This window comes from Pomacea canaliculata, linkage group LG1, assembly GCF_003073045.1.
Source record: "Pomacea canaliculata isolate SZHN2017 linkage group LG1, ASM307304v1, whole genome shotgun sequence".
Classification (NCBI taxonomy): Eukaryota; Metazoa; Mollusca; class Gastropoda; order Architaenioglossa; family Ampullariidae; genus Pomacea; species Pomacea canaliculata.
This window is the reverse complement of record NC_037590.1, coordinates 692,280-719,879: the sequence shown is the minus strand read 5'-3', so window position 1 is coordinate 719,879 and position 27,600 is coordinate 692,280. Positions and strand designations below refer to the sequence as shown.

The window sequence follows — 27,600 nt, the reverse complement described above, 5'->3', positions numbered from 1 at the left end:
CATGGAATAAAAAATACTACCTCTTGTGGATTGAGTAGCCTGCACCTAGGCCCTAGGGTGGGAGGGTCTGTTACTTCAGTCCTACACTTCTCAGGGGATATAGAGGGCAGGTGTATAGTGCATGTTTGTCTGCCTGTTACATTCCGTTCTCTGTCTCCTGTTCTGTTATTTAAACAAGTAGACCAGTCATTTTCACCTCAGTCAAGGAGCTATCGATCATTTGGTGAGAGGCAACAGATGCTGTGCACGTGATTTTCTCAGGTGGGTGGCGTGTGTCCTGTGACCCCCACTGGCGGATGATGCAGGAGTAGTTACTGGCTGATGATGGGGCTCCTGCAGTGTGGAGAAAGTCTTGATGTTGTCAGCGACAAGCCCCAGTGTGGTGTGGGCCGGCGTGTGGTGGGTACAGTGTAGCCAGGCGAGGCCAGGCACGTCACGTGACGCCGTGGGTGTGCGGAAAGCGCGCGAGGAGCCCGAGCACTGAGACAGAGAGACAAGCACCGGGTGTGTTTGTTGTCAGGCTGTTCAACGTCGTCTGCTTGGACAGCAGGAGACTATAGGCCGTGATGTAGGTTGTAGCACCGTGTAACATTTAGGACACACCGTCAAGTATGGAGCCAAACTGGGTGGTAGGAGCGTTTGCCACACTCAGGAAGGACCACAGACCTATCTTTCAAGTCGGGGGCGACGACATTGAGATTGAGGTACACGACTGCTACAAAGACGACGGATGTTTTCAAGTTCTACTTATGCATATCTCCAGATTTTTAAAGAGGATTTTCGATTGGTCAGGTATGTTCGGAGTTCGGTTCGCTGGGAAGTTTGAACGATGTAGGGGCTGGGGGGAGAGATAGTACACCAGCTTTTGTTTTAGAGAGATTACTCGCACAGGTGTGCCATAGGAGTGATATCAGAACAGCACACAATGCATACAAAGTCGGGTCTCTTTGGTGGACGTGGCCTAAAATAGTGGGTGACTGATGACAAATGTACACAAGTTTTAATCAAAAGCTATAACTTGAGGTCATGCATTTGCGCAAAACACTATCCATACTGAAAGTATTCTAAACTCACGCAACATCACTTTTGACTAATAACTCTCAAGTATTTGAAATCAGTTTTTCTCTACTGTAAAATATTTTCGCCAAAGGTAAAGCATACCGTTTTGCTGGCGTTGTCCTCCCATTAGCTCGTTTTTTAAGAAAAAGATTAATGGGCAAGATTGCTTTCCTCTAGTACTGTACTCATTTTACATATCGCTGACTACACAAGCGACAAAGGGAAATACTGAACATCTGAACATGACCGGGTAGCCCCATCCACTTGTTACCTGACCCCCACATTAACTCACCAGCAGTCATCTGCCCTCACATTGACTCACCATTAGTTACCAAGCCCCCACACTGGCTCAGAAGCAGTTACATGGCCCCCGCATTGACTCACCAGCAGTTACATGGCCCCCACATTGACTCACCAGCAGTCACCTGCCCCCTGCATTGACTCACCAGCAGTCACATGGCCCCCACATTGACTCAACAGCAGTCAGCTGACCCCCACATTGACTCACCAGCAGTCACATGGCCCCCACATTGACTCAACAGCAGTCAGCTGACCCCCACATTGACTCAACAGCAGTCAGCTGACCCCCGCATTGACTCAACAGCAGTCAGCTGACCCCCACATTGACTCAACAGCAGTCAGCTGACCCCCACACTGACTCAACAGCAGTCACATGGCCCCCACACTGACTCACCATCAGTCATCAGCCTTCTCGTTCTTCAACTTGTATGGCTTGACGTAAAGCAGCAATCTTGCACCCCCGCCTCAACTTAAAGGTCGGGCACTTTGTTCTTTTCTTCAGAAAGTTCGATAATTTTAAGGGTAGCTTCAGAGTTGAGTTGTGAGGGCGTCTGTCTCCTCATTATACACAGCACTTGCAAGTGCCCACAATCTTCAGTGAGTGGTGCATTGGCTCTACGTGAAATGTCTATATAAAAAGCAACAGAAGACATAGTGCTGGTGCAGCCCAAGAAGATAGAGAGCGATGGAGGGATTGATTTGTTGGCGTCTCGTTGTCAGATGGTCAGCTCATTGGAGACAGTGAGATGCAAGGAGATGAATGTTGTGTACCTCGTGATCACTTCGTCATCTCGTCATCCACTAAGACACGTGATGCTCAAAATGTTTTATTTCCTAATCCATATCGCTACCCCTCACTGTTGCAATGTTTCGAATGAGTGTGGCGATCTCTTTGAGGTTTGGCTGGCTGCCAGATCGAAAGGTCATTGTACCGTAGAGTCCCGCAAATGCTAAGTAAATTATGTAAATATGTTTTTGCCCGTCATTTGTGCTCCGTTGATAGAACTGCTAAGAAAACAAGTGCCGAGGTGGTGAGTTGGATGTGGGACGAGCTGGAAGGTCAGATAAAGAAAAGGCGAGTATCAGATGGCTGAAATGCACTGACAACTCTCGCTGTTGCTCTCTCTGTACCCGAGATAACTGGTCAGACAGCGCCGGAGTGGGAGAGCGGGAGGAGGAGAACGCATGTCCTCAGCCGGGGGGTTAAGGTGCAGAGAGCGGCGCTAGTCAAGACCCAGTGTCACCTCGAGCCACGGGCCACGCGTACGTCGCGCGCTCACCCTATGGATCAAGGGCTGGGGAGATTAGTAATAGTTTGAAGGTGAGGGATAAGTATGTGCCCACGTGGTGTGAGTGAGGCTTTACAACGTCTCTTTCGATAGGGGAACTTTTTTCATGACCCTGGTCTGGGCAGGGGTGTTGCTGTCACATCAAAGATTTGTCACCATCACCTCCCAACCCCCAACCCCCTCTCTCACACTTACATACACATGCAAGAAAATTGGCGCTCTTGTACATTTTATACTAGTGGTGACTCAACCATGGAAACAGCACCACAGCAGAAGGTCCATCTATGTTATCCTCAGTCTTTTATATCGGAGAGGTTGTGTTCTTATTCAAGGATCAAGGGTTGTTTTCCTTGAGTCAGTTTGATGCAACTGCTGTGAGTGAGAAGCTGGTGATGATATAATAATCAACACATGATGAGTCATGTGTAGATATACAGGTATCTAAACCTATTAGCTATGTTTGAAGGGATGGTAGCTATAATACTAGTTAATATACTTGTCATTATTAAAGTGTATGCCAGTTCCTAAGCTTGGTCTTGGAGACAAATCCAAATATTCAGCAAGATGAGTACAGCCAGTGCAGGTGCACTGAGAGGTTGTCTCAGTCAAAAGGAAGCAGAACTGATAATGGAAGTAAAGGTAGACAAACCTAATCAGAAAGAGTCATCAGTTAGCAGTTGTTGGTGGCGTAAGCCCAGATGCAACATGCTGATAAATATTTTGGTGACTGGGGCGGAACATGACTGATAAATATTGTGGTCACAGAGCCTGCTTGCGATTATCGTATTTCGGTCACTGTTGAGTGCCCTGGGGAAGGGGATGGGGGGTGATAGGCACTGAAGTAAGCACAGCTGTGCTATAGACTTGTTTGCAGTCTGGGGCGAGGCATTGTTTTATTTAACAACCCAGCAGCAGAATACATGTGTCAGAGGTGGCACACCAGAATGTAGGTCAGTGGCGCATCTCAGGGAGGTTATTTTTGTGAGCTGACTGCAGAACTTAGTCCATTCCATAATGATGCTAGTTTTAGATGGCAGAAACGTCACTGATACTTGTAACTGAAGGCAGAAGGGTAGGTTGGTTGTTTTTTTTTTGTTGTTTTTTTTTACTTTCCCATCACAGTGGCCAGATGCAGTGTTACTTGGCAACATGTGACTTGGATGGATTTTTATTATTTAAACTTCATTCAATCATAGCAGACAGCAGATTCAGTTCATAGTAATTGCTGTCGTTGCACAGCGTAGTATCTGTCTCTTCTCGGATAAAGTCAAAAGTATCTTGGAAGCAGACAAAATTCCTGATGGGAAGATCAAAATCCAGTGTATTTTATGGTCCTCGGTAAGATGTAAATAGTAATGAATAGTCTCATGTGTGTACAGAGTAATAATCTGATGAGCCATCTGATGAGAGAATGAAAGCTGTAGGGTTATAATGATGACTCCATCAAATGAGCACGTACTTAATGCAAGGAATCGCTCTCTGTTCAGGTTAAACAAAGCATCATCAGAGAGACAGTTACAACAATGGTCGAGTGTTTCATAGTCACCCCTGCTCTTTTGGCAAAATCTTAACCATCAGCCAAAGAGACCTGCTAGGTGCGCACATATCGCAGACTAGTTTGATAGGAAACACTTATTGCATGTGATAGCTGTTTGTTGACCGATGTGCATGTATCTTTCAAGCGTCTTTTGAATAGGCGGGGTAGTGAGTGGACCATTTTATAGCTGCAGTAGGGTGGGGTTTAGGGCTGAGTTCAGGTTAGGGGTAGAATAAGAAGACAGACCAGATGCAGAAGTTTGATTGGAGTTAATGATGACAGTATTTTATGATGGGGAATAAAAGATGGTCTGCCCTTCCACTGGGGGAGGGGGGCGGCAAGCACACTTCAAGCTGTCTGATCACAGAGTTAACAGCTCCTCAATTTGCCTCACAGAAATAAGTTATGGCTGACTGTCCCTCAAATTGCCTTATCACTGAAACAAAATATGGCTGGCTGTCCCAGGTTAAGGGTGTAGCACTAACTTTATAACCTGCTCTTCTTGTAACAGCTAATGTATAATGAAACTATGGCCCACTTATTTGAAAGTTGTTAAATGGAGAATTGCAATAATAAGACTAATTTAATTAGGCAAGGGTCTGTCAGTGTCTTAGGACTGGTACCTACTTCTAAGTCTTGCATACCCTCAGGCACCTACAGGCATATTTACACCCCATGACCTCAGACACCCACTCACCAGTGCTGTTTTCTGGGAAAAAAATTAAAAGTCTGTTTGCCTTAAAAAAAATTAATACATGGGTATATTTCATCATGTCAAATGTATTTAGCTGCATTTTGATCTTTATCTCCATATGGGGTTATACGAGCGGGACTGTTCCTGTTGATTGTAACTATGTAGTCTAAGAAGAAGGCTACAGAGTGAAAAAAGAAGTTGTACCAACCTTTCAGAGCCTGTTTACATGCTAGTTTTAAGACACAAAATTTGACAGTGACTGAAGACTGCAGCTATTAAAGCTGAATTATTTGTCACATATGACAGGCAGTGAAGTTGGGGTGTGAGACCTCATTAGAAAGGACTAGGTTAGTGACCACAGTTTGTTTCTTAGTTACCATATTGTGGGTGACTTACTCCTTGTTTCAGGGTTTTCTCTTCAGTAAACAGGTCTTTGTCAGTGGACGGTGACAAAATAATAGACCTGTAACTTAAAGTTTGTTCTTGCTTTTTGTGTGTGTGTGCATTCTCATTTATAAGTGTGTATGTTTAGGTATGTTCAATGATGCATATGTTTACATGAACATGTACTCTTGCATGTTACAAGTTATTGGAAAGAGGGAAGATGAGCACAAGATGAACCACTCAAGCATGATGTCAACTTTAGAGTGCATACTTCTGTATATAAATCACACAATGCACACATTTTCATCAGGCAAAGCTACTGAAACTGTTGTTTGTTGTTTAGACATTGCGTTAAGGAGCCATGACACTGTACCTGTTAAGTTTCTAAAATGTGGACATTTGCAGGTTCGTCGACGGCATCGTTGAAGAAGCCTCGGAGCCGTGGACTGTTAAGTTCATTCTTCTGTTGTTTTGGCAACAATAACAACAATAACAATAATAATGCACCACCTAGCTGTCAGGTACCTCCTGTGGAGGAGAATGGAAACCCAAGGGTGAGTACCTAGTTGGATGCAGTATAATGTAATACAGTATAATAATATAATGCAGCACAGATCTTTCCTGACATAACATAAACAATAATGTAACTCTCACCATCTCTACCAAGCACTCCCAGACATTTCTTTCAATAGCCACTTAGTCTGCCACTGATCTGTTGTTTGTTGATGTCGATCGTCTTGTCAGTGCTGATACAAAAAGTCTTTTTGTAAAGTCTGTTTCACACAGATAAATAACAGCTGGCATTGTTTGGTGGTCTTGTGATTATAGTGTGTTTAGTTCTGGGCAGCAAATTTCTACATGAATAGGGGGAAATAATTTTTTGTTTAAGATAGCTTAATTTTTAAAGGGTAGGAACCTATCCATTTTGCATTTAAAAGAATAGGAGCATTGTTAGAGGAGTAAAATTGTTTGATGTTTACAGGCTAATGCAAGGCCATTTGATGTCACCTGGTAAAGAAGGAAATTAGAGTACTAATCAAATTCTTTGATGCCATAAGAGTATAATGCAAATGACATGAACATATCACAATCTTGATGAGAACAAATAGTTTGACCTTAAAGGACTAGTGGGGTACACAATTTTTTCATTTGAGTGCAAGATACAGTCTGCCTGAATTTGGGTGTTTATCCCACTTCTGTTTTTAAGAGACTTCCTGCAAACAACACCATGCTCAGAAAGATGTAAAACAGATCATGACATCACATTTGTACATAGGCATGCCTAATTAACATATGGTCTGTCGGATCTACTACTCCCAGTCTCCCTGGCGACATAATGCACAATCTTTGCCTTTGTTTTTTCATGTTCCCCATATTTCTCACTTTTTTATTATTACCAGTGGTACCCAGTATAGCTAAAGGAACTGGTTAATATTTCCCTAGCCTCAGAGTTCCTTGTGAGTATTTCATGTCTCCCACCAGCACTTGCATCGTTATCAGGAGTGAGGTAAGAGACTTGTTCTTAAATTGCCAGAAGGGACTTGCGGCTTCACTTGCAGCTTGTCTTTCCATTTCTGGCTCACTGCCTTCCAGAGATAGAGGGGTAACCAAAGAACTGTGCATGTTCCAGTTGTCCGAGAGATACTTGCTGCCGGCATCTAGAAATCAGGATGCAGATCGCAAGTGTGTTGTCATCGACCTGGATGAAACTCTTGTACATAGCTCTTTCAAGGTGAGGCAAAAAATAAGTTTGGCAATGCTTTTCCTAGACATATTATGTTTCGTTGTTTTGGTCTTTTTAGTAGTCTCTGTGAGCTAAAAGTATGTAGCTTTTTATAAGATACTTTTCTCACTCTCACTCGTTTGCTTGCTCACCCACACATCTACACAGTGCTGGATAATTTGAACATATCTGAACTAGAACACCTATTCATTTTTCAGTTATGTGGACCTTGAAGTTTTACAGTATTCAAATTATAAGATGAGTTATATGAATAAGGTGCAAGCCAATTATATATCACTGCCTCCCTATGGTGATTATTAACATATTATCTAGCAGTCAGTTGCAGTAAGCAGTCACAGTAAGCAGTCACTACCATAAATACACATATTACACATAGATGAACATAGTTTTGGCCAAAGGAGTTGGCATTTTTTTATATCTAAGAAGTGATTTTTATATCTTATGCTACAGGATACAGTCTTGCAGTCACTTTAACAAGTATAGGGTCATATTGAGCATCCATTGTTTTTCTGTAAGATTACATCTAAAAATGGAGCATTCCTGATGAAAGCAGTTCAACTACCCTTTGAATTTAGCTTGGCTTAGAATCTGCTGTTAGTCCATAAACAACACAAATTCACACACAACTTTCCTCAAAATACATTTTAATGAGTATGGCAAATTTTATTTTTTTCCAGCCCATAAGCAATGCAGATTTCATTGTCCCAGTGGAGATAGATGGAACAGTTCATCAAGTAAGTGGTTTTTGTCTAGTGTGTTTATCAAATGTACAAATCATACTAATCTGCAATAATAACTCATGTATAAATATGTCTTTGTACAGTGTTGTGAACCTTCTTACCAAAGTCAGAGCAATGATGTAAGTGCTGACTCTCACATAGCCTGAACTTCACTTAAGACACTTATGAGAGCATTACAGTAACTGCTGACTGCTGTACATCCTGGATGTCAGTGAACACTTACTCCACATTTTATGCTGGAGACATTCACACAGAAAATTTACTGATTGCGTTTGTAATGCATGTTGTTTGAGATGTATGTCAAGATTCTAGACAGTATTTTAAGCACCTCATGTTTTAGGTACCTGTTCCAAAGGTCACAGGTGTGTTCTATTGTTTCAGGTGTATGTGCTTAAGCGTCCACATGTGGATGAGTTTTTACAGAGGATGGGTGAGATGTTTGAGTGTGTGCTCTTCACTGCAAGCCTTGCAAAGGTAAGAAATCTGGCTAGTTTGGGTAGGGGGAGGGGAGGCTGTGGGAACAGTGGGAAGATAATGGAAAGAGAATTGAAATACAAGTAGACAAGGTGGAATGACATGCCTGCTGGGTGCCACATACAACATTGACCTGAAATATTTTTGGTTTGCAACATTATATTGTATAGACCAACAGTGATTTCTCGACCACATGCTTAAACAATTTTTAACACTTGGACAGATTTCTGTTCACAAGATTGAATAGCAGTATATTCTATATTCGTGTAAACTGTCTGAAGAAAATGTGTTTACACTGTTAGCACCTTTTATTCCTGTGGGCTGTCCAGTGGTGCAATGGTTGGCACCTGTCACCAATACAGTGAATGTTGTCTCCGGCACACTATTCTTTCTCTGCATGTGACATGTTTACAGGGCTGACTGCCTTGCCATGATATAGCCTTAGTTTGCTGGCTCGGTGTGAAACACCAGCTGTACCCCTACCCCCGTCAATTCCTGTAGAGGACAACCAATTAGCAGATAAAGATGCAGTTAGCACATTTCTCTGTTTTGCAGTATGCAGACCCAGTAGCAGATCTTCTTGACAGGTGGGGAGTCTTCAGAGCACGATTGTTCAGGGAGTCTTGTGTCTTTCACAGAGGAAACTATGTCAAGGTGAGCAAATAAGTGCTGATTAGGCAGAGTTTAGAAAGAGGCTAAAGTGATGGCAACAAATACAAGTAGAATCCCCATTTGTTTTCTTGGGATTTCATTATATGGTATAATTGTTTTGCTCATTATTTATTATTTTTTCTTTTTCTGTCATTGTTAATCGTTTTGGGCTGAATATGGTCAGGGTTTTGGAGAGGGAAAAAGTCTCTTTGCCTCCCTGATGTAAGGGGAGACAACTTAAATCAGCGGGTGAATGAATACTTGTAGTTCACAACCCAGAACATTCGGACACATGCGGTATTTCAATTTTTATGTTCTTATAATTACTTCTATTGAAATATGCCATCCAGTTTAATTCTGTCTTTGTATGGTGCACTAGGTTTGTGCATTAGATATCTCCCTATAACCATAATTGTTGTCATTAATCAGCAATAAATAAAGATTGATATTTTTTAATGTGCTTTCCACATAATTATAGTTTTATAAGTTTGGTTTTATCCTCATTGGAAATCCTCATAATTCATAAGTTTGTGAAAAAAATGGTTAGCTTCCAAATAAATGTTTATACTTTGATCCTGAAAAGTGTCATACGCATCATTTTTGTTCATTTCTTCTTTTAAATTCCATTTGCTAATACAGTGAATGTGTAATTTGAAAGATATTACTCACAAATAATATGGCATGGTATTTGCAGAATCAGTTGGTTGCAAATGTGTTTGCAATACAAATTTGAATAGATGGTATTTCTGCTTAAATGACGTATCTAGAAGACACTTGTGTCCCTTTGTGTGTGGTATTATTAGGATGGAGGTGGTATGCTACTTAAGTAAAAGTATGTGGCTTAGGATATTTAGTGTATCCCATGCAGAAGGCTTGTATGTCCAGTCGCACAATGGTCAGCACCTGTCACCAATACAGTGAGGGTTGGGTGGCCTAGGTCCAGCTCTCATCTTGGGCATGCTGTTCTTTCTCAGCATATGACTCCTGTTTACAGGGCTGACTGCCTTGCCATGATATAGCCTTAGTTGCTGGCTCAGTGTAAAACGCACATTTCATGCAGAAGGCTTGTTTTGATTTTGTCTGTTTCAGGACCTTGGTCGATTAGGGAGAGACTTGAGCAAGGTAGTCATTGTGGACAATTCTCCAGCTTCGTACATCTTCCACCCAGAAAATGCTGTGAGTATTGACACCCCAGTTTCTTTGAGTAATGGGTGGGGGTCAACGTGCTGTGAATATTGACACCTCCCTTTACTTTGAGAAAGGGTGGAGGTGGGGGCCAGAGAGGCAAATGTGCTTTGAACACTTGTGCACAAATAACCTGACTACCTAGAGGTCTGCTGCAACTTTAAAGCAAATGGATGTGCAACTTGTACTTTGTATTAACCGTTATACTTAATATAATTCTAGTTTATGCATAAAATCATTTTTAGTGAAGGTATGAATAATATGACAAAAATTATAAATGAATAAGGTAGGGCTTTGATTTCTCACAAACAAAAACAATTTCTCCCCCTCCCCATCCTTTGTCTCTTTCTCTATCCCTTTGGGTATGAGTCTCCCCTTGGTTAAAGAGAAGGAAAAAATCCCAAATGTCGACAAAATTATGCAACAATATAACAAAAAAATATGTATAAGATTCCATCTATTAATCGAAGATTGCCAATTCCATATTACTAGCTATACATCTTTCAGCCTTTATTTGTCTGATGATTCTTGTAGGAATACATGCAGACTTGGAGTGCTTGTACTAAATCTATATTTATGTATGTAGAACTTTTCCATTATCACTGTATGGTTTAAATAAAGTATCCTCACTGTAGCCAAATAAGACAAGTTTATCAGTCAGTTTGAGAGTATAAGTGTAAAGGAAAATTGTAATTTGATTTCTGTTTTGTCATCAATGGATACATTCTTTTTCTTTCAGTATGTTTTTATTTTTTTCTACAGTTGGTAAAGTTGTTTAAAATGAATCAGGTTAAAAAAATTCTGCCACCGAGACCATGATAGAGGGAAAGCTAAACCTTTTACACTGAAGATAAAATGTAACACTCGCCTCCAGTTAATGTTGAAAAGGTTTGTGACTATCAGAGTGGAGGCACTGATCGCGTTCATCAGTTTGTGGTAGACACCTTTATCACCCCTGCTGATTCTTGTGCCGAGCATTTCAATACTATCATTCTCCTTGGCCACATAAGTGAACTTTATGGTGGGGTGCTGGCTGTTCTGATGATCTTTGTGTAGAATGGACATGGTGTCCAAAGAAAACAAATTAAAACCATCTTAATATTTGCTGACCCTGACTTTCTTGCTTACATGTCTGTAGGATCTGTGGGTTTTTTTTATTATCCTGAATTTGTTTTATTCCTCTTTTAGCTGCATTGGTCCCCTCTCCTAGTGTGTTCAGCTACCAGCTCTTTGCTCATCATTTAGCTGCATATAGCTTAATACCTGTTTATTTGCAGGTTCCTGTGGCCTCTTGGTTTGACGACATGACAGACACAGAATTGCTAGACCTTATACCCTTCTTTGAGAACCTGGCCCGCGTCGACAATGTCTACACCATACTCAAGAATAACCCAGAGTCTCCATCCACTATGCCGCCTTCTTAGCACCCTCCAGGCCATATTTCTCCCACTGAGCTTCTTCCACGCTGAAGAACAGGATGAGGATTATGCAAAGTGAGAACAAGAGGGGCAGACTAAGAATGTGTGCATCAACAGGTGTAGCAACAAATATTTCATAAAAGTAAACGAGAGAAGGATGCCATTTTCTCAAAGGAAAATCGTTAGTTGTATGCCTTTGCTGCAGCCCAGTGACGAGGTCGCAGCAGGATTTTTTCACAGCAACTTGCAGCACACCATGCATTTTGTTCTTCGGACCTCAGCAGTCATATTTTGTGTGCTCTTCCTTACTGCTGTCTCCATGCAGGCCTTTTTCTCACAGTTTTACACACATGCTTGTGAAATTTCACTTTTTTTTTAATTCTAAATTTTATATTTTCCCCATAAGATTTTAAATTTGAAAGAAAAGCTTTTATGTCTTCATGATCCATGTCATTTGAATTGCCCAATGTGCTAATGGGTGACAATAATTGTTTATTTCAGTTGATGGAGTGGCATTGGTAATAAAACACATCCTAATAGTTTGTCACCTGTGGATTATGAAATGCAGTATCTTGATAGTCTGTCACCTGCAGGTCATATGGACTCTGAACTCCCCACCTCCCATGCCTTTCATGCCTGACGCCTCAAGGGTTGTGACTGACTTCAGGTGTATAGTGGGTGGGGTGTGTGTGCTAGGAACCTGACGCTGCTTCTAGTTTTGAGTGTGCAGCTAAATTTTTGCTCTTTTTGCCCACTTACCAAAGCCTGCATCCACATCCATACTCTTCAGTAGCTTGCCTTAAGGTGGCATCTGGTGTAGATCCTCTGGGCAGTAGCATAAATGGCATACAAAAGACACAGCAGCACTATACACAATGGCATTAAAGAAGATAAAACTTTCCCCCACATACCACGTCGCCCCTTGCTACCTCCCAATAACCAGATCATTTCTAAATAATCCCATGGCAGGAGATGATTGCAGTTGAATGCAGAAGGACAGCTGGTAGTCCAGCAAAATTTGTATATCTGATCTAACATAGAATGTGCCTGCCGCAACTTTTTTTTGCAGGAACAGCGTGGATTCAAGGTCAGATTGGAGAAAGGGAGAGTACTTGTGTGAGACCATACCCTAGTCTCTTCACTTTCTGTTGGAATTGTTGAAAGCATAGTTTTCATAGCAACTTCCAGACAATAACCCTTTCTCTCTTGCATTCAGCTTCTTGGCAGATTCTTGGAATGCGTGCTGCTGATAGTGAAAAAGGACTGAAGGTTTCCTCATGGAGTGAATTGTCTGCCCCTTCACTGATGGGCATGTGCCTGTGGTGGCGGCAAGCCTTACCTGCTGCAGTGTCACTGCAGGCTGTGTCCACTCTGTAACTGTCAACAATGAACATTGAAAGAAATACACGTGTATGCTTGTGTGCGAAAATGTAGGCATGTGCATGACTGTGTGAGCAAGCCCACATGGACGTACTTGGACTGGTTGACCTGCTGTACTGGTGTTGGTCGTCATCCTTGCATCAGGTGTGATCGATCACAAGGCAGCTACTGTGACTCGTGACCACCCAGTTATTCCCCCCCCCCCTCCTTGTTCTATCATGCATCACTGGAGCTGCACAGCAGCACAGCTGCTTAACTCGTGGACGTTTCAAAAGAAGACACTGGAGAACAAGGGGAGACAGACCTACTTAGACATTTACTGTGTGCCTTCATTCACATAATCTTGGAAAGTATTCACGTTTCACTGAAGGGTCTTCAATGTATTTTTTGTGTACAAGACACCAGGGACGAGTGTGAAATGGGTGCCTGTTTACACGGGTGTGTTTGTCAAAGTGATTTGTATGTCTTTGGTATTATGATTATTATTATTATTAAGACAATGAAAATGTGTTCTGGTCTGGTGAGAATATTGTAGAAAATCAATGGATTTTATGCTGCTTCCATGGTCTTTTTTCATTTTTGGCTCCAGGCTTAGAGACTAAGGAGTTTCTAGTATTGATATTTTTCTCTGTGTGTTTTAAAATCTCACATAAAGTTGTCCGTTCTTTTACTAAATTTGTTGCTGAATAGCAGAATATTTTTTTATACTTCTGCCTTTAGTTTTTATATAAATAGCAAGGACTAAAGCCAGTCAGTAGTGACGTTTATATGACCTTTTCCTTATTCAGACTGCACTGAAAGTATAAGTGGAAACAAGCACCCTCAGTTCATGGTCAGTAAAGCTGAAAGAACTTTGTACAGAGATACGTTGAAAAGGATGTGTGTTTTTAAGTCAGGGACTTGGTAAATGAATTCAACAAAATTGTTGTTTGACAGTAACCATCAGTCCATACTTGAATAGATTGACAGCAGGAAAGAGCGCAGGTACTGCACATTGTAGAGATAGAGCTGTGATTACTAAAATCTTTTAGATGTTATTTTTATGTAGTTAAGAGGGACACAAGAGGAGTTTTTATGAACTTAAGTAAATGACATATTTTTTGTGTATTTTGTATGCCATTTGTAAGTGGTGATTTCTTGCAGCACTACTTTGTTTTTTGGTGGGGGAGTGGAGATTTTTGTTTGTTTGTTTTTTGTTTTTTTTTTTGCAGTTTGACTTATTTTCATCAGAACATTCATTATGCCCACTACCTATGTAGCAAAGGGACAAAATGGGCTTGAAGATTTATTTTTCAAAGTGTTTTTTTTTTTTTTTCCTGAGATGGGGGAAGGAGTGGGAAAACATCACCAAATGCAGTTGTCTGTCCCACTTTTAGCCATATTAAACTGTTACAGCAGGCATTCTGTAGAAAACTGTCAGTGTCTGATGGGACAAATGAATTTACTGTTTATAGGTTTAGGGGTGGGAATGTTGACACTTAGTGAAAATGATAGTGAAGATGATAATGCTGTTTTTGTTGTGTACAGTTAGATAAATACAGCAGTGCCAGTTGTTTGTGAATTCCTAAGTTATGTGTTGCAGGTCAAGTTTTTAAAATACTATTTTTATATAATATGTATGTCTTGTTTTGGCAAGGGGTGGTATGAGTTGTAGAGATGTTCACATAACTGTTTCCTTATCTTTAAATGATATAATTGATTAATTGTGGGTTCTTTTCCCTCTCCAATTGTCATTTGGGTGTTTACTGGAATCTGGATATATTCTCCATCGGGCATATTTTTTGTTCCAGATTGGTTAACTGTGTCATTACTGTTCTGTGATTGGTCTTAAAGTCACTAAAGCTCACTGTTGTATTATTTCTTCTTGTCTTAGCTGCAGTTCTTTGTGGGATCTTGACTTCCCAATAACAATATTCAATTTGTATTGTTTTTAATTGTTGTGCATAAATGCTAAATGTTTACATAACAATGTATACAAATGAGAAACCTAAATTGTATTCTAATAATGTAAGAACTAGAGATTATTTTACTATTTTGTGAATAATTTCACTCTTTTAAAAAAAACAGTTATGGGAAAGGATAATTATGAAAGAGCATATTGTTACTCTTAAAGTTCTTATATGTTGCTCCTCTTCTCAAATTGCTAATGAACTTTTTTTTATTTAATGCACACATCATCTACAGCAAGTAAAACATCTTAACAATATAGCTTATATTTTTGTTAGTTCTTATCTGTCCATTCTTACTGAGGAAGAAATGTTTGCTATATCAATAATTAAGTCCAGCTCAGGAGGGCAGCCTGGTGGCACGACGGTTAGTGCCTGTCAGCAATACAGGGAAGGTTGGCTGTCATGGGTTCAGCTCTCGTCTTGGGCACGCTGTTCTTTCCTTACATGTGACATCTTTTTAAAGGGCTAGCTGCCTTGCTGTGATATAGTCTTAGTTGCTGGCTCAGCATTAAACACCAATTTCTCCCCCTGCTCCTTCAACTTGAGACTAGGAGTTATAAACTTGAGTAAATGTCGATTCATTGCAGCAGGTTTTTTGTGGCATCAAGAGATATTGGCGACCAGCATTGGTGGACTGATGCTGTGTCAGCTCTAATATTTTTAGATTGTCGACTGATACTTCCAGCCTATGCTGGATCTTATTAGACTCGCAATGGGGTCAGAAATGTTGAAATATATGTCATTTACCATCAGTCTAATGGAAGAAGCTTCTGTGTTATTCATGGGTTACCACCAGTCTCCCTGAAACAAAATTAGTGTGTATCAGCATCGATACCATTCTGTAGCTGGTTAGTCCATAGTTGATTCTTCAGATTGGTTAAGCACAGGCAGATGTTATGAAATTAACTTCTTATTGCTTATGGCACCGTCTTTTCCCACCTCAGAGCAAGAAGAGTTCAGAGTTCTCCATTCCCATTCAAAAGCCATGCCATTTACTTTTGACCTGTGGTACAAAGCAATTCATATTTTTCGTTTATGCTAGAGTTTTAGAAACATGATATCTGAAATTGTACAACAATCATTTTATAGAAACCTTCATGGCAACTAGAAAGTAGTGCAATTGGAACATTTTTGGCTTTGATTACTTTTTAATATCATAGTGAAAGAAAAAGTTTTCTTGTGTTACAATAATGGACAAAGTTTTACAGTGAGGGGAAACATTAAATGACCGACAGTTTTTTTTTTTTATGGCTGAATAGCAATCCCTTTGAAGAACTGTTAAGTAGATGTGGCAGAAAACCCTATGGAATAACACTTCACACACCCTTCATTCTGTCTTCCATGTGTTGTGACCCAGTCTTCCCCACGGTAACACAAAAAAACCCCCAAGGCATGCAAGTGGCAAAATTAGTCTGAGAGGATAAATAGTCTTGTTGGAAATTTGGGGAGAGGAGTGGAGCACAATAAAGTTGAAGTTTTTAAGGTAAAAAAATGACAGGTAGATTTAAGGTGAGACTATGTTCTAATAGTGTGGTTAATTTATGTCTATTTTCTGCTGCATGGCGTGGAACAAATTGATGGCTTCAAATGAGAAGCATTTTGGTTTTGTTGAAAGCAGCAAAGCCAGGTAATAGCATGGTAAGAAGACGAATTGTGGCATTGTTTATAATGTACTGGCAGTGAATAAGAACTATACTACATTTAGTCCATCTGTCACTTGTCACTAAATATAATGGCTTACTGGTGATACACATCAGTCCATCTGTCATTCATCACAGTAAAAGTAATGGTTTAATGTAGACACACATCATTCCTCTGTCAGCAACAGAGTATATAAGGACTGCAGCATTTTTCATTCACACTTTACTCCAGACTTGAGGGCTGATTTTGTACCAGCTTATTGTCGTTAAAGCAAATTCTTATATTATTTTACTTTCTCCTCACTCCTAACCCTGTGCAAAGAAGGAAACATTGCCTTCTGTTCAGTGTTAAAAGGACTTGAACTTCTTTGAAAAGTGCTACTACTTTACACATCCTAGCTTGGCAATTTGGTGCCTATGCTTCACCACAAGCTTCAGCCATTTTCATACTTGTACATAGACACTAGAACAAAATGAAATAAGAAAAGGGGTGCAGCATCTGTAGTATGCTTGTTTCAATCCGTTATCTGCCATTGTGCAGGCTCTGCAAGAAGATAACCAGGGGTCATTCTCAAAACTCAAATAAACTCAGACTAAAAGAACAAATTAGTCGTTAATTATTTTAGGTGACAGCACTTACAATCATTTTAATTTAAAAAATGTTGCCAAGAATTGACAAAATTTGCAGGCTGAAAATACTTTCATATTTCTGCCATTCTATTTACAAATAGATCGTATAAAAAGAGTTTAAAGGTCTTGCCAATAAGATGTTTTGTCGTGCAGGAAATATTTTTTAACAAAATCCTTTAAAAAAAAAAATTCTGAGGTTTTAAGAGTGAATTTTAAGTTTGTTACCATGCATTTCCATCACAAAAGTTTACAGAATACACATGCACATGTATGATATTACAGGGGGTGGGGGACCCCATTGTAGGTGTAAAGAAGGTCTTGAAGGTAAAAGTAAATGCCTATGGACAGTAAACTGTGCGTTGTTCGCCATTTTGAGAACACACCATATTCCTTCCACCATTTGTTACCTCCCTCGAAATCAGGTACCCATTTACTGCTGTTTGAGGAACAAAAGTTTTCTAGTCACTGAATCAAGTGAGTTGAAAACCCATAACCTGCTCTGAAGTCTAGTGCTCTAGCTACAGAGTGAGATCCTGTGGAAATGTCCCAAAATCTGTCGAACTATCCCTATAGATTGTCCAGCATATGTCACCTCCATTTTCATGAACTTCCTAATGGCTGTACAGGTGTAATCTGCCTAGCCTGACTGCTACACCTCATGGTTGCACATGTTTAGTTGCTGAGAATAAGTAATGTGAGTCATTAGCTACTTAAAGCACCTTCAGGTTTACTCTGTAATTGAATAAATGGTATTTTCTTCTACAATGTCTTCTGTGTATCTCTGCAGTACATCTGCGCTTTTACTCCAAAGGGAACATTGCAGCTGTCTCTTCCAGTTTTGGTTTTGTCAGGTTTCAAGGGGTGAGGCTGACACAAAAAATGTGGCATCCCCACCCCTCTGGTCATTATGCAGACACCAGATAGCATTCTCATGTACTTTGTCAAGCTTCTTGGGCATGAATGGCAGAGAATGTGAGTTAACTTGCAGTCTGGCTGCCATATTCTGGAGTACTATGTTCGTGTTGATGATATACACGTTCATTTATTAACATCAGTTGGACTAATTGCAGTAGAGCATGGGTTGTTTTCAGTGTGTGTGGCTGGTAGTTTGAGGATGCTCCGACTGTTTTACCTGCAGATGAGTACCTGCTGCTCGGGTGCATAAGCTACTCCTTGTCGCTAGTTGACAAACACTGAAAATGTATAATTTTTTATGATTGCTACCTGTGTATATGCGTGAATATTCAGAATGTACATTCATGCTTGTATTTATAGTTATTGTACAGTGTTGATCATTAACAGACTTAAAACAGACCAGACCCCAATTTCACTTTTGTACATAGCTTTTCAGCTTCTGCTGACACTTTGATACCAAAATGTGGTGTTGCCATGTTTTGAAGGATTGGAATTATCCATTACAATGTATTTGTAATTTTTTTCCTCCTTTATTCTTAAACACAACAACAGCTGGAGTTGTAACTTCTTTACGTCTATTTACATCTGCCATTAGACATTAGAAAAGAAGGCACTCAGACCTGTTTGCCAAGAGACAGGACATTTCTGATTCTACATAAAAGCGCACAGCTGTTTGTTTACTCAGGTACCTTGCAGGTGGTGTTCTGTTACTGTGCACTTCCCATGATGCACCTTGCACTATGATTTTTGTATCTTGCTTGTTTCTTTATTCTCACTGTTTGCTCTTAACTCTAAGTCTGTTGCTTGATGCATGCATCAGGTTTTGCTGTTCAAGGACTTAATGGGTCATTTAGAACACACTGACAAAATGTCTATAAAGTCCATGCACACAGAAAAAAAAAGAAGCAAGTAGATAGCAGTTGATGAATATTTGCCCTTAAGCACTTCTCTCCCTTAACCACGTTTTTTTGTTTCCCTCCCCTTCCTCATCAATTGTATGATGCTTTCCTGCATTGAGATGTCAATTATTTTGTCAACCCTTTTATTTATTGGATTCCAGAGCTTTTACAAAAAAAATCAAATGTATGTGACAGCTGCAGATGGGGATTCTGTTTTAACCACAAAATATTTTAGCTTTGCTGATTTTGCTCCATTATCTTGAGAGCAGTGGTTTGATAAGCATGCACTGGACCCAAAAGAGAATGCTGTCTTTAAAATTGCTAGGCTAGGTAACACCCCTCCCCTCCCATCCTGACAGAAATTTTCAAATAAGCAGTGGCTTGTGTAGGAAACAAATCAATACCAGACTTGATGCAGTCTTGAAGTGAGGATGGTTTTCTGTATGTCATATCTTGTGCAAGAGGAATTTCAGTCACTTATGAAGCTGTCAGTAATTTTAAGTGATATATTAAAGGTCTTTCACCAGCAGTTTATTAACTGGTGAGGAGATTGGTGGGGGGGGGGAGGTAGGGGAGCTAACCAGACACTTGCCACATCCAGTCTGGGTAAAAATAACACTCCAAACTTTTTTTTTTTTTCTGTATTATGTATTTTTTGTGGGCTGGTTATTTAGAGACGCAGAAGGCTAAAGGAGTCGTGATCATTGTATCTAGTCATAATTGCTCTCTGGCATATAACATCACCATGCCACCTGTGCCCCTAGCTCTGCAGACAGTGGTAGTTGCAAGTCTGGTGGGAAATGGAGGAAGGGATTTATGGCTTTAAGATATCTGTTGATCACAGAATTACTGGGTCACATATAGCATCGGAAGTATACCTGCAGCTGTCAGATTACTGAAGATTGGTAAATGTGCCTCTGTTGATAGTAACTGGTCAGAGGGGCAGATAACTACGAGAAAAGGAAGCTGCAAATATTTAACAAAATTACAAATGTTTGTTTTGGGCGATGCTTTTCATTTTTGAAAAAAAAAATTATATCAGAATATATGGCTGTATAAAAAAGAAAAAACCCAAAATACTCATTTAAAAATCTTTTTAGGGAAGTTTTTAAACTAGTTTTGCAAGGATGTAGAAGTTAGTGCACATATTATTTCTTAGATGGAATATTTAATCATATACTTGACTATCGTCACCTCACTCTTCATGTTAAACTCAAGTGATTCTGCAGATGTGTTTAAAGAAAATTATATAAGCACCTTTTACTTGCATTTTTGTTCCAAAAGTATGACTTGCTAGCTGTTTGTGGCGTGAACATCACAGCTAGATGAAAAACGGTTTTTTGTTGTTTTTTTTTCCTTGAGATTAAAAATTTAGAAGATTTTAAAAAGTAAATACAATTCCAACTACATTGTAAATTTATACACCAGTCCAACCAACAAATTATAAAGTGTACAAAGTATTGCAGAAACTGCTCAGTAAGACGCGACAAGCCGCCTGAGGGTGCGGCAGGCTGGAGTCTGGTGGTCTGGTATCATTTATCACCGTCGACTGCAGGCACCTCCTAGCAACCCATTACCTGATCACCTGCCTCGGGGGCACCTTGTTAGAGTCTGACTAATTCATGAGCAGCATGCAGTCGTGCAGGGAGCAACATTAAAAAAAGAAATGATAAGAAGTCTCGTTACACTGTGGCGTCCCTCTCCTTGTGTGCCCTGTAGGGACCAAGGAAGTCACTTGGATGTGCAGGCTAACATCATTGTCAATGCTGTTGTGATTCATGGTGTGAAGCAGTTAAACGGTTTTCAATGTTTGTTCATTCGCGGCTAGGAACAGTAATCGTTAAAGGACATTCAGAAGCAACTGGGTCTGCAGAACTTGGTCAAGTTTTACTTTTTTTAACGGAAGCTTCTGTCTAGTACTGTATTCGAAACGCAGATTAATGCACTTGATTGCTCTGACTGTTGTACACTGATTTCGTGTGTGATACAAGATAGACTCAACGTTTTGTTACCGAGTTTTGATATCTCGTCAACCCATCCCTTCTGTGCTGCCGTGCGTGCGCAGCTGGTGTCACTGTGGACTTAGTCACTTGATAATGTTGTTACACTCCGTGCTGACGTGGACGACGTTTAAAGACAACAGCTCTCACCGTCTGTGTCGCAAGGTGTTGGGTTTCAGTACTGTACTCGGTCTTTTTCTCCAGTGATTTCATACCACCTGTAATAAAAGGTAATGCATTTGTATGGCCTTGACTTCTGTGTTGTGGTGGAAGCCTGTCCTGCCGTTGACTGAGTGTTGATGTAATTAAAATGTACGTAGCAGTTAGTTCCCACAGTTTTTCACGACAAAATAAAGAAAATGAGTGAAAGATAATTTAGATGCTGATCATTAGCTCCCTGCAGTCGCAAAGGCCGTCCGGTGGCGCAACTGTTCATTCAACTGTTAGCGCCTGTCACCAATACAGTGAAGGTTGGCTGTCCTGGGTTCGGCTCTCGTCTAGGGCACCCTGTTGTTTCTCTGCATGTGGCATCTGTTTACAGGGCTGACTGCCTTGCCGTGACATATATATATATAGCCCTGATTGCTGGCTCGGCGTGAAATTCCCTCTCCTCCCCAAACACATCAACGTTCTGTGTACATCTGCGTGTGTTGATGTTAACGATTGACCACGTACACCGTACGCTGCGACACATCGACAATTTAAATGATCAGATGCATGGAGCATTTTATTTTTTGTCAAAATTTATTTTGTAGGATCGATCAAATATTCAGCAGAGACTATGATCTCGGGTAAGGTGACCAGACGTTTCGGGGGCGAAAGCGGGACACGTGCCGATGATGGTGTCGTCACCGTCAAAGAACGCCGTATCAGTGTACGGTATTCCGATTTTTAAAGACAACCGGGACATTTGATGGACTTGCCAGAAAGCCAGAAAGCGGGACATTGGGCGTCCTGCCCGATGAGCAGGCGGGACACGAGGTCAAAAGCGGGACGTCTGGTCACCTTAATCTCGGGGAAGATGTACTAGAAACAAGGTATCCTGAATTCAGTGACCCCCAGAAAATACACAAAGTTCCCTTAACTGTCACACTCTACATGCAAATTATTCAGGGTTCGGTGATCATGAAGTAAATAATATTAATAGGGTTTGTAAAGCGCATTTCCCCACACGGAGGCGAGCTCGACAATAACTCCGAGATTTCCGACGGACTGGGAGAAAATGATGGTGGATCCGGAGAAAGTAATTTAGACGGAGGCAGGTGTTTCAAAGACTGGATGTATTCAGTTTTCTCACATTGAGCAAATAATAATTATAAAGCTGATTCGCCTTTCCTCACCACCTAAGTGGACCCAACAGCTACTTAAATACTTGGTGAAACCGAAAGAAGATGATGAGAAATCGTATAAAGAAGTGTACTGAAAAGTCCTTCAGGTTAGTTTTCCGTGAAAACTGTAATTGTAATCGATTAAAAGCAGTTTTCGAAATGAATTACATTGAGTTTGTACTGATAAATTGCAGTAAGCAATAAGTCATTATTTAACACATCAATCAAAAGGGATTAGCTACATCTAGACATGCATTGAAAAAAGTACGATTCTCTGAAGGTTGAGATGTTGGTGACACCTTTGAAAATACCATGCAAGTCAGAAAATTGCATTTTATACAAAGATGAAGTGCTGGAGTAATTGTTTTTTTTTAAAAAAACAGTCTAAGCTGTGGGTAACCTAAAGTAATGTAGCCTAAAGAAGGTGTATGTGAATATTTATTTGAGGACAGAAAATGAGCTTGTGGCACTGCTAATGTAAGGACGGACTAACCACATCCTGTAACTCCCTCGTGTTGGCTCAAACCGTCCACACACAATGTTGTTCTCTCTCTCTGTATTGTGTGTGTACGCGCGTGCCCGAGCCTGTTGACTAATAATTAGGGTAAACACGGAGCCAAGAAATTCAAGGGGAAAAAAAGCCCCGCGTCGAAGTGAGAAGCTCGCGAAATGAGAACATCGAAGTAAATGGCAGTCACCACAAATATTTGGGAAAAGTTAAAACCGTTTCATGTGTCGGGCATGAAGTTTGTAAGAGCTGTCCGCAGGAAACTGTGTTGAAACATATGTTGATGTCAAGCCAGTACACGCCAGGTAGCGATGCCAGGTATGGAGGTGTACAGTATATTAGTCGTGATGCCAGGTGACTCTTTGTTGTCTGTGCCGCTGGCGCACTACATTCGGCGCATGGATACCATGATGGTCAGCAGGGAGGAAATGCGTAGGGAGGGAAGCTTGCGCTGCTGGGATTAAACAAGTACATAGGACACCAAACAGAAACATCGTAATACTCAGGAGGTAAGTCCGTTTTCCTGCTATCATGCTGTTCCTGACTAATAAAGAAGGTCAATTGTAGGCGCTGACCTGTATCCAATGGCTGTTATTGTGTGCACATTTTGTCGTCTGCTATGGTCCAGGTGCGAGAGCGAGGTGTCGCGGGCCAGGCTGTCACATTATGGCGCAGCAAGCATGCAGTGATAGGAATTACAGCATGACCACCCTTTTCTGATTTTATAGACCATGAACGTTACATCTAGAGGTGCATTTCTCTGGATGTTTTCAGTGGTGGACAATTTGCTCAGAGGTTTCACGAGCGATGAACGCGACTCGAATAAATCTCGTTATACCCGGGTGGCCTTGCCAGAACACCCAGAAACATTTCCGATTTTAATATGCGACTTGAAAGACGCAAGTAGAAAGGGTCACAGAGTGTTTGCCTTGCTGTCCTGTTCCATGCTTACAACTTGACATACCAGTTGAGGGCGTTGGTAAGGTTAATGGGCGAGGCGCTGTGATGAGTCAGTGACAACACTGACGGTAATCTGCCACCAAGATATCGGTTCCAGATTTGTAAATTTAAGTTGAGGGATCAAATAACTTACAGCCGGATACTAAGTGAAATATTTGGCAGTATACTTTTTGACAAAACCAGCACGAAATCATGATCATGCACACACACATTTGTGCACACAAACATCCACTCATACACAAGCAGAGATATCTTGTTGCACACACTTAAGCACTGTTGAAATAATGCTACAAAGAAAATTGTAGTGAAGAAATCATGCAGACACATAGTGGCATACATGATCAGTTGCATCAGTAACCAAGCCACCACTGCTCTACTTGTGTTTGCTGTGTGCTGGGAGTAAGTGACACATGCAGGATTATTTGGTTTGTTTTATGGTTAAGGCTTTAAGTCCATATCCACAATACACTGGTTTCTGGCTATCTGCTATACACAGTTATATGTCAGTGGTGACTGATGTACATCATAATACAACTGTTACATTCTGCAGGCAGGGCCGCCGAGAGCCAGCCCGGGCCCCGGGACAGACCTCTCCGGGCCCCTTGTACTTGTAATCGTAAATTATTTTCCCAGTATATAATGTATGTTTACAATTCGAATCTCAATATCTACACTCAAACTCAACTTCTGCATGTGTAATGCTTGGGTGTTCTGTCCTTAGACCTTTCTTTAAAAGAAAAAGAAAAGGAGAAGAAGAAAAAAAAATCCACTGACCAAGGCCGGGCCCCCTTGACAGCCGCGGCCCGGGTACACCAGACCCCCCTGTCCCCCCCTCTCGTCAGGCCTGTCTGCAGGATCTTTTGCCTTTTAATAGATGAATGCTTTGTTTTATAAATGAATGTCATTCTTACCTCACTTTCTGGCTGTCAGCAAACACCAGAGGGCACATTGCTGTGATATGATCAGGATAGCAGTCATTTGTTCATTCATTGCTGTAAAATAACAATGTGGAGAGTATTTACAAACTATCCTGCACAGAACATTTGTTTACATTCTAAGGGCCGACTCATTGCAGACATATGAACATCTGGCACAAATATCAAAATCTAATCATCTGCTTGACCATGTAATGCATGCCATTAATTTCTGTAAGTAGACTTATCCACTTTACATGGCTGACTAAACACTATGGCCAGACCATTTGTTAGCAGTGGCTCCTACAAGTCCATTCTTGATGGCTTTTTGTTGTTTCAGGGAAGAGAACAGAAGTTACCAAGGAAAATTATCACTAAAATTCTGGCTCTTACTCATTGGGTGCTCAGCCTAATTTAATATCTTGTATTATGTTCTTCTTCCATCTGCTGAAATCCACTCTTAATATTTATCATCAGGCATTGTAGTAAAATAAAATGTAGTACAGTGGAACCTCGGTTAGCGAACGCCTCGGATAGCGAATATTTCGGTTAACGAACAAAAATTTCGTTAAAAGTTTGTCTCGGATAGCGAACAAAATTTCGGATAACGAACAACCACGTGAACCACACGTGACCGACCAGCATGTCATCATTCGCGCTCGAGACACAGTTATGATCGGTCGCTCCTTATCTGTGTGCATCCTTCTTATTTAGTGATTTTTGTGCTTTATTTTAGTAAGATAATCCTCAATCATGGCTCCAAAGAAGATTAAGAGCAATAGTAGTGAGGTAATGACAAGGAAGCGGCCAACAAATGAATTCAAAAAGGAAATGATTTCAAAGTATGAAGGTGGCATGCGTCTGTCGGATATGTGATGTCGTCTTACTGAAGAGTTTTACAAAAAATACAGAAGGAACAGACACTGGACAAGTTTTTTCCTTTAACCTCAAAGCTACAGAAAAAGGTTACCCCCGATTTTATAATGTCACGTGTTCATGGAGGGGGAATCCAAGCAGTAATTCCACCCCATACTCACCACACCTGCTTCCATCCACGCCGTCAAAACGGCAAGTTTTCTGTTTAAATGCTTTCGTTAATGTTTTTATATTTAACTTCATTTAAACTGCATTATAACTGTTCTCATTAAAACAAAAACCTATATAGCCTGCAACTTTCAAATATTAGCGAGTCAACAGGGGCTGGGAACCAATTAAATCTATTTCCTTTATTTCTTATGGAAAAAATTGTTTCGGATAACGAACATTTCGGATAACGAACAGTTTTCCAGAACGGATTAAGTTCGTTAACCGAGGTTCCACTGTAAGTGTAAATATATGTTATTGATATGCATAGTATTCCCATGTGAAAAGATCTGCCATTATAACAGTGCTATGACATGATATTGGTGTACCATCTGGTCACAGATGTTCTCTTAGGTTTGAGAATTTCTGGACTGTGAGTGGGTGATACAAAATAATGTCAAGAGGGCTCTGTGTGTTAAAGGGAGGCTGCAGAGGCTGTTATAGATAGGTGTTTAGTTGAGAACAGTGAATCTGGTGGCAATTGTGGTTTGGGTTTCCTATCACTTGAACTGGAAAAATGCAGGCACTGACAAGGCTGCCCACAGACCTGTATTGATAGTATGGCTAGTCCTTTTGTTATCCAACCAATTTTGTTCTTTCTTCCCAGTTCAGAGTGGACTGAAGCTGCCTTCTGTTGTTGTGCTGACCAGTGGTGATGGCATGCTTTACCTTGGGATGGCTATGGCCACTAGAGATTTTTAGACTGCCTGCCGACTTTTGAATGAGTAGCAAAGGCGACAGACAAAATTTGAAGGCTTTTATCTGCTCATATTTGTATGATGCTTAACTTTAATTTGTATATTTATCTCTTTATCCTGCATACCTTAGTTCTTCATAAACTCCAGAAAGTACAGAACTCCCCTCTTAGAGCCAGGAAGCGAGACCATGTCATTCGATCGACTCATTCGTTGTCTACACTGGCTCCCCATCCGTTCTGGCATTCAGTACAAACTGTCCTGTGTTTTAATTTCTTTGCTGGCTACTATCCTATTTCTCTGAACTGCTCCTCCCTTACATCCCAGCCAGACAACCGCTCCTCCTCTGATGATCGTCTTTCTGTGAATTCATCACATCTTTATTGACCTTGTACTGTGGAGGCTACACATTTATTGAAGTGTTCGTTATCCTCGTCGTTATCATCGTCATCTACAACAGATTGAGTAGTTGCCGTCGACTTTTCACACCCCCACCCCCCAAAAAAAAAAAAATTATCCCACCTCGACGATTTTTTTTTTTTTTTTGGACTGCAGAGCTACTTGATCCCGTGCTCGACGTCTGTCGCCTTTGCCCTCCAGCCCCTGACCTCGCCGCGTAGGTACAGAGGATGAGGTCACACCTACACATCTTGCTCACACCTCGTGTATCTCTAATTCTCGCCGCGTCCCAGCACGTTGACCGGTCACGTGACCCTGACTACACTGTTGAGAAGCGAACGTGTGTCGGTGTTCCTTAGACAAGGCATCAGGTCAACGGCCGTCTGAAAATAGAAATAAACACAACGCGCTGACAGCTGAAAACAACAAACACCGTTTTCTCACTGCCTCTCACGCTTTGCTTTAGGGGGTGGGAGTCTGCTGGCTGGCCAGAACCCTGAGCTAGGGGCGTCAGTCTGAACTCTGCTCCCTTGATGTGACCTGTGGCCGGCTAATTGGCGTCTTTCAAGTTTCTTCTCGACGTCAGGCGTTGCCTGCCCTCTACCTCCAACCTCTTCAACCCTATCCCCACCCCGTCCGTTTGTAGGTCCTCCCCTCCCCTTGTTCATTTTCCCAACGAAAGGGAGAGAGTAGATACATTTCCTTAGTGTTCTGTTGGAAATAAGGCTAGGTTTCTAATGTACTAAGAGATTCCTCAGGTTTCAAAACTTTTGTTTAATCCCAGTAAGTCGCTTGCATTCTTGTCGAAATCTGACATTAGAAGAT

The 27,600-nt window shown here is 41.0% G+C and overlaps 2 protein-coding genes across 3 annotated transcripts in view; both read left to right on the top strand.

Annotated features, from left to right (window-relative positions):
• The window catches only part of LOC112564170 (CTD small phosphatase-like protein), a 28,678-nt gene extending 13,610 nt beyond the window's left edge, over positions 1-15,068 (top strand). The window contains exons 1-8 of one of the 2 annotated variants that reach the window (XM_025238811.1): positions 111-792; positions 5,669-5,817; positions 6,894-6,995; positions 7,685-7,741; positions 8,129-8,221; positions 8,777-8,875; positions 9,962-10,048; positions 11,335-15,068. In XM_025238811.1, the coding sequence (XP_025094596.1) occupies positions 612-792; positions 5,669-5,817; positions 6,894-6,995; positions 7,685-7,741; positions 8,129-8,221; positions 8,777-8,875; positions 9,962-10,048; positions 11,335-11,481 (915 nt within the window). In that variant the 5' untranslated portion in view covers positions 111-611 and the 3' untranslated portion in view covers positions 11,482-15,068. Of the gene's footprint in view, positions 1-110; positions 793-5,668; positions 5,818-6,893; positions 6,996-7,684; positions 7,742-8,128; positions 8,222-8,776; positions 8,876-9,961; positions 10,049-11,334 lie in introns of those variants that run through there. The other variant, XM_025238819.1, reaches the window with a different exon arrangement.
• Positions 15,069-22,791: 7,723 nt separating this feature from the next.
• The window catches only part of LOC112576785 (villin-1-like), a 30,832-nt gene continuing 26,023 nt past the window's right edge, over positions 22,792-27,600 (top strand). Inside the window, exon 1 of the mRNA XM_025259507.1 lies at positions 22,792-23,233. The gene's annotated coding sequence lies outside the window, so the exon portion shown is untranslated. The remainder of the gene's footprint in view (positions 23,234-27,600) is intronic.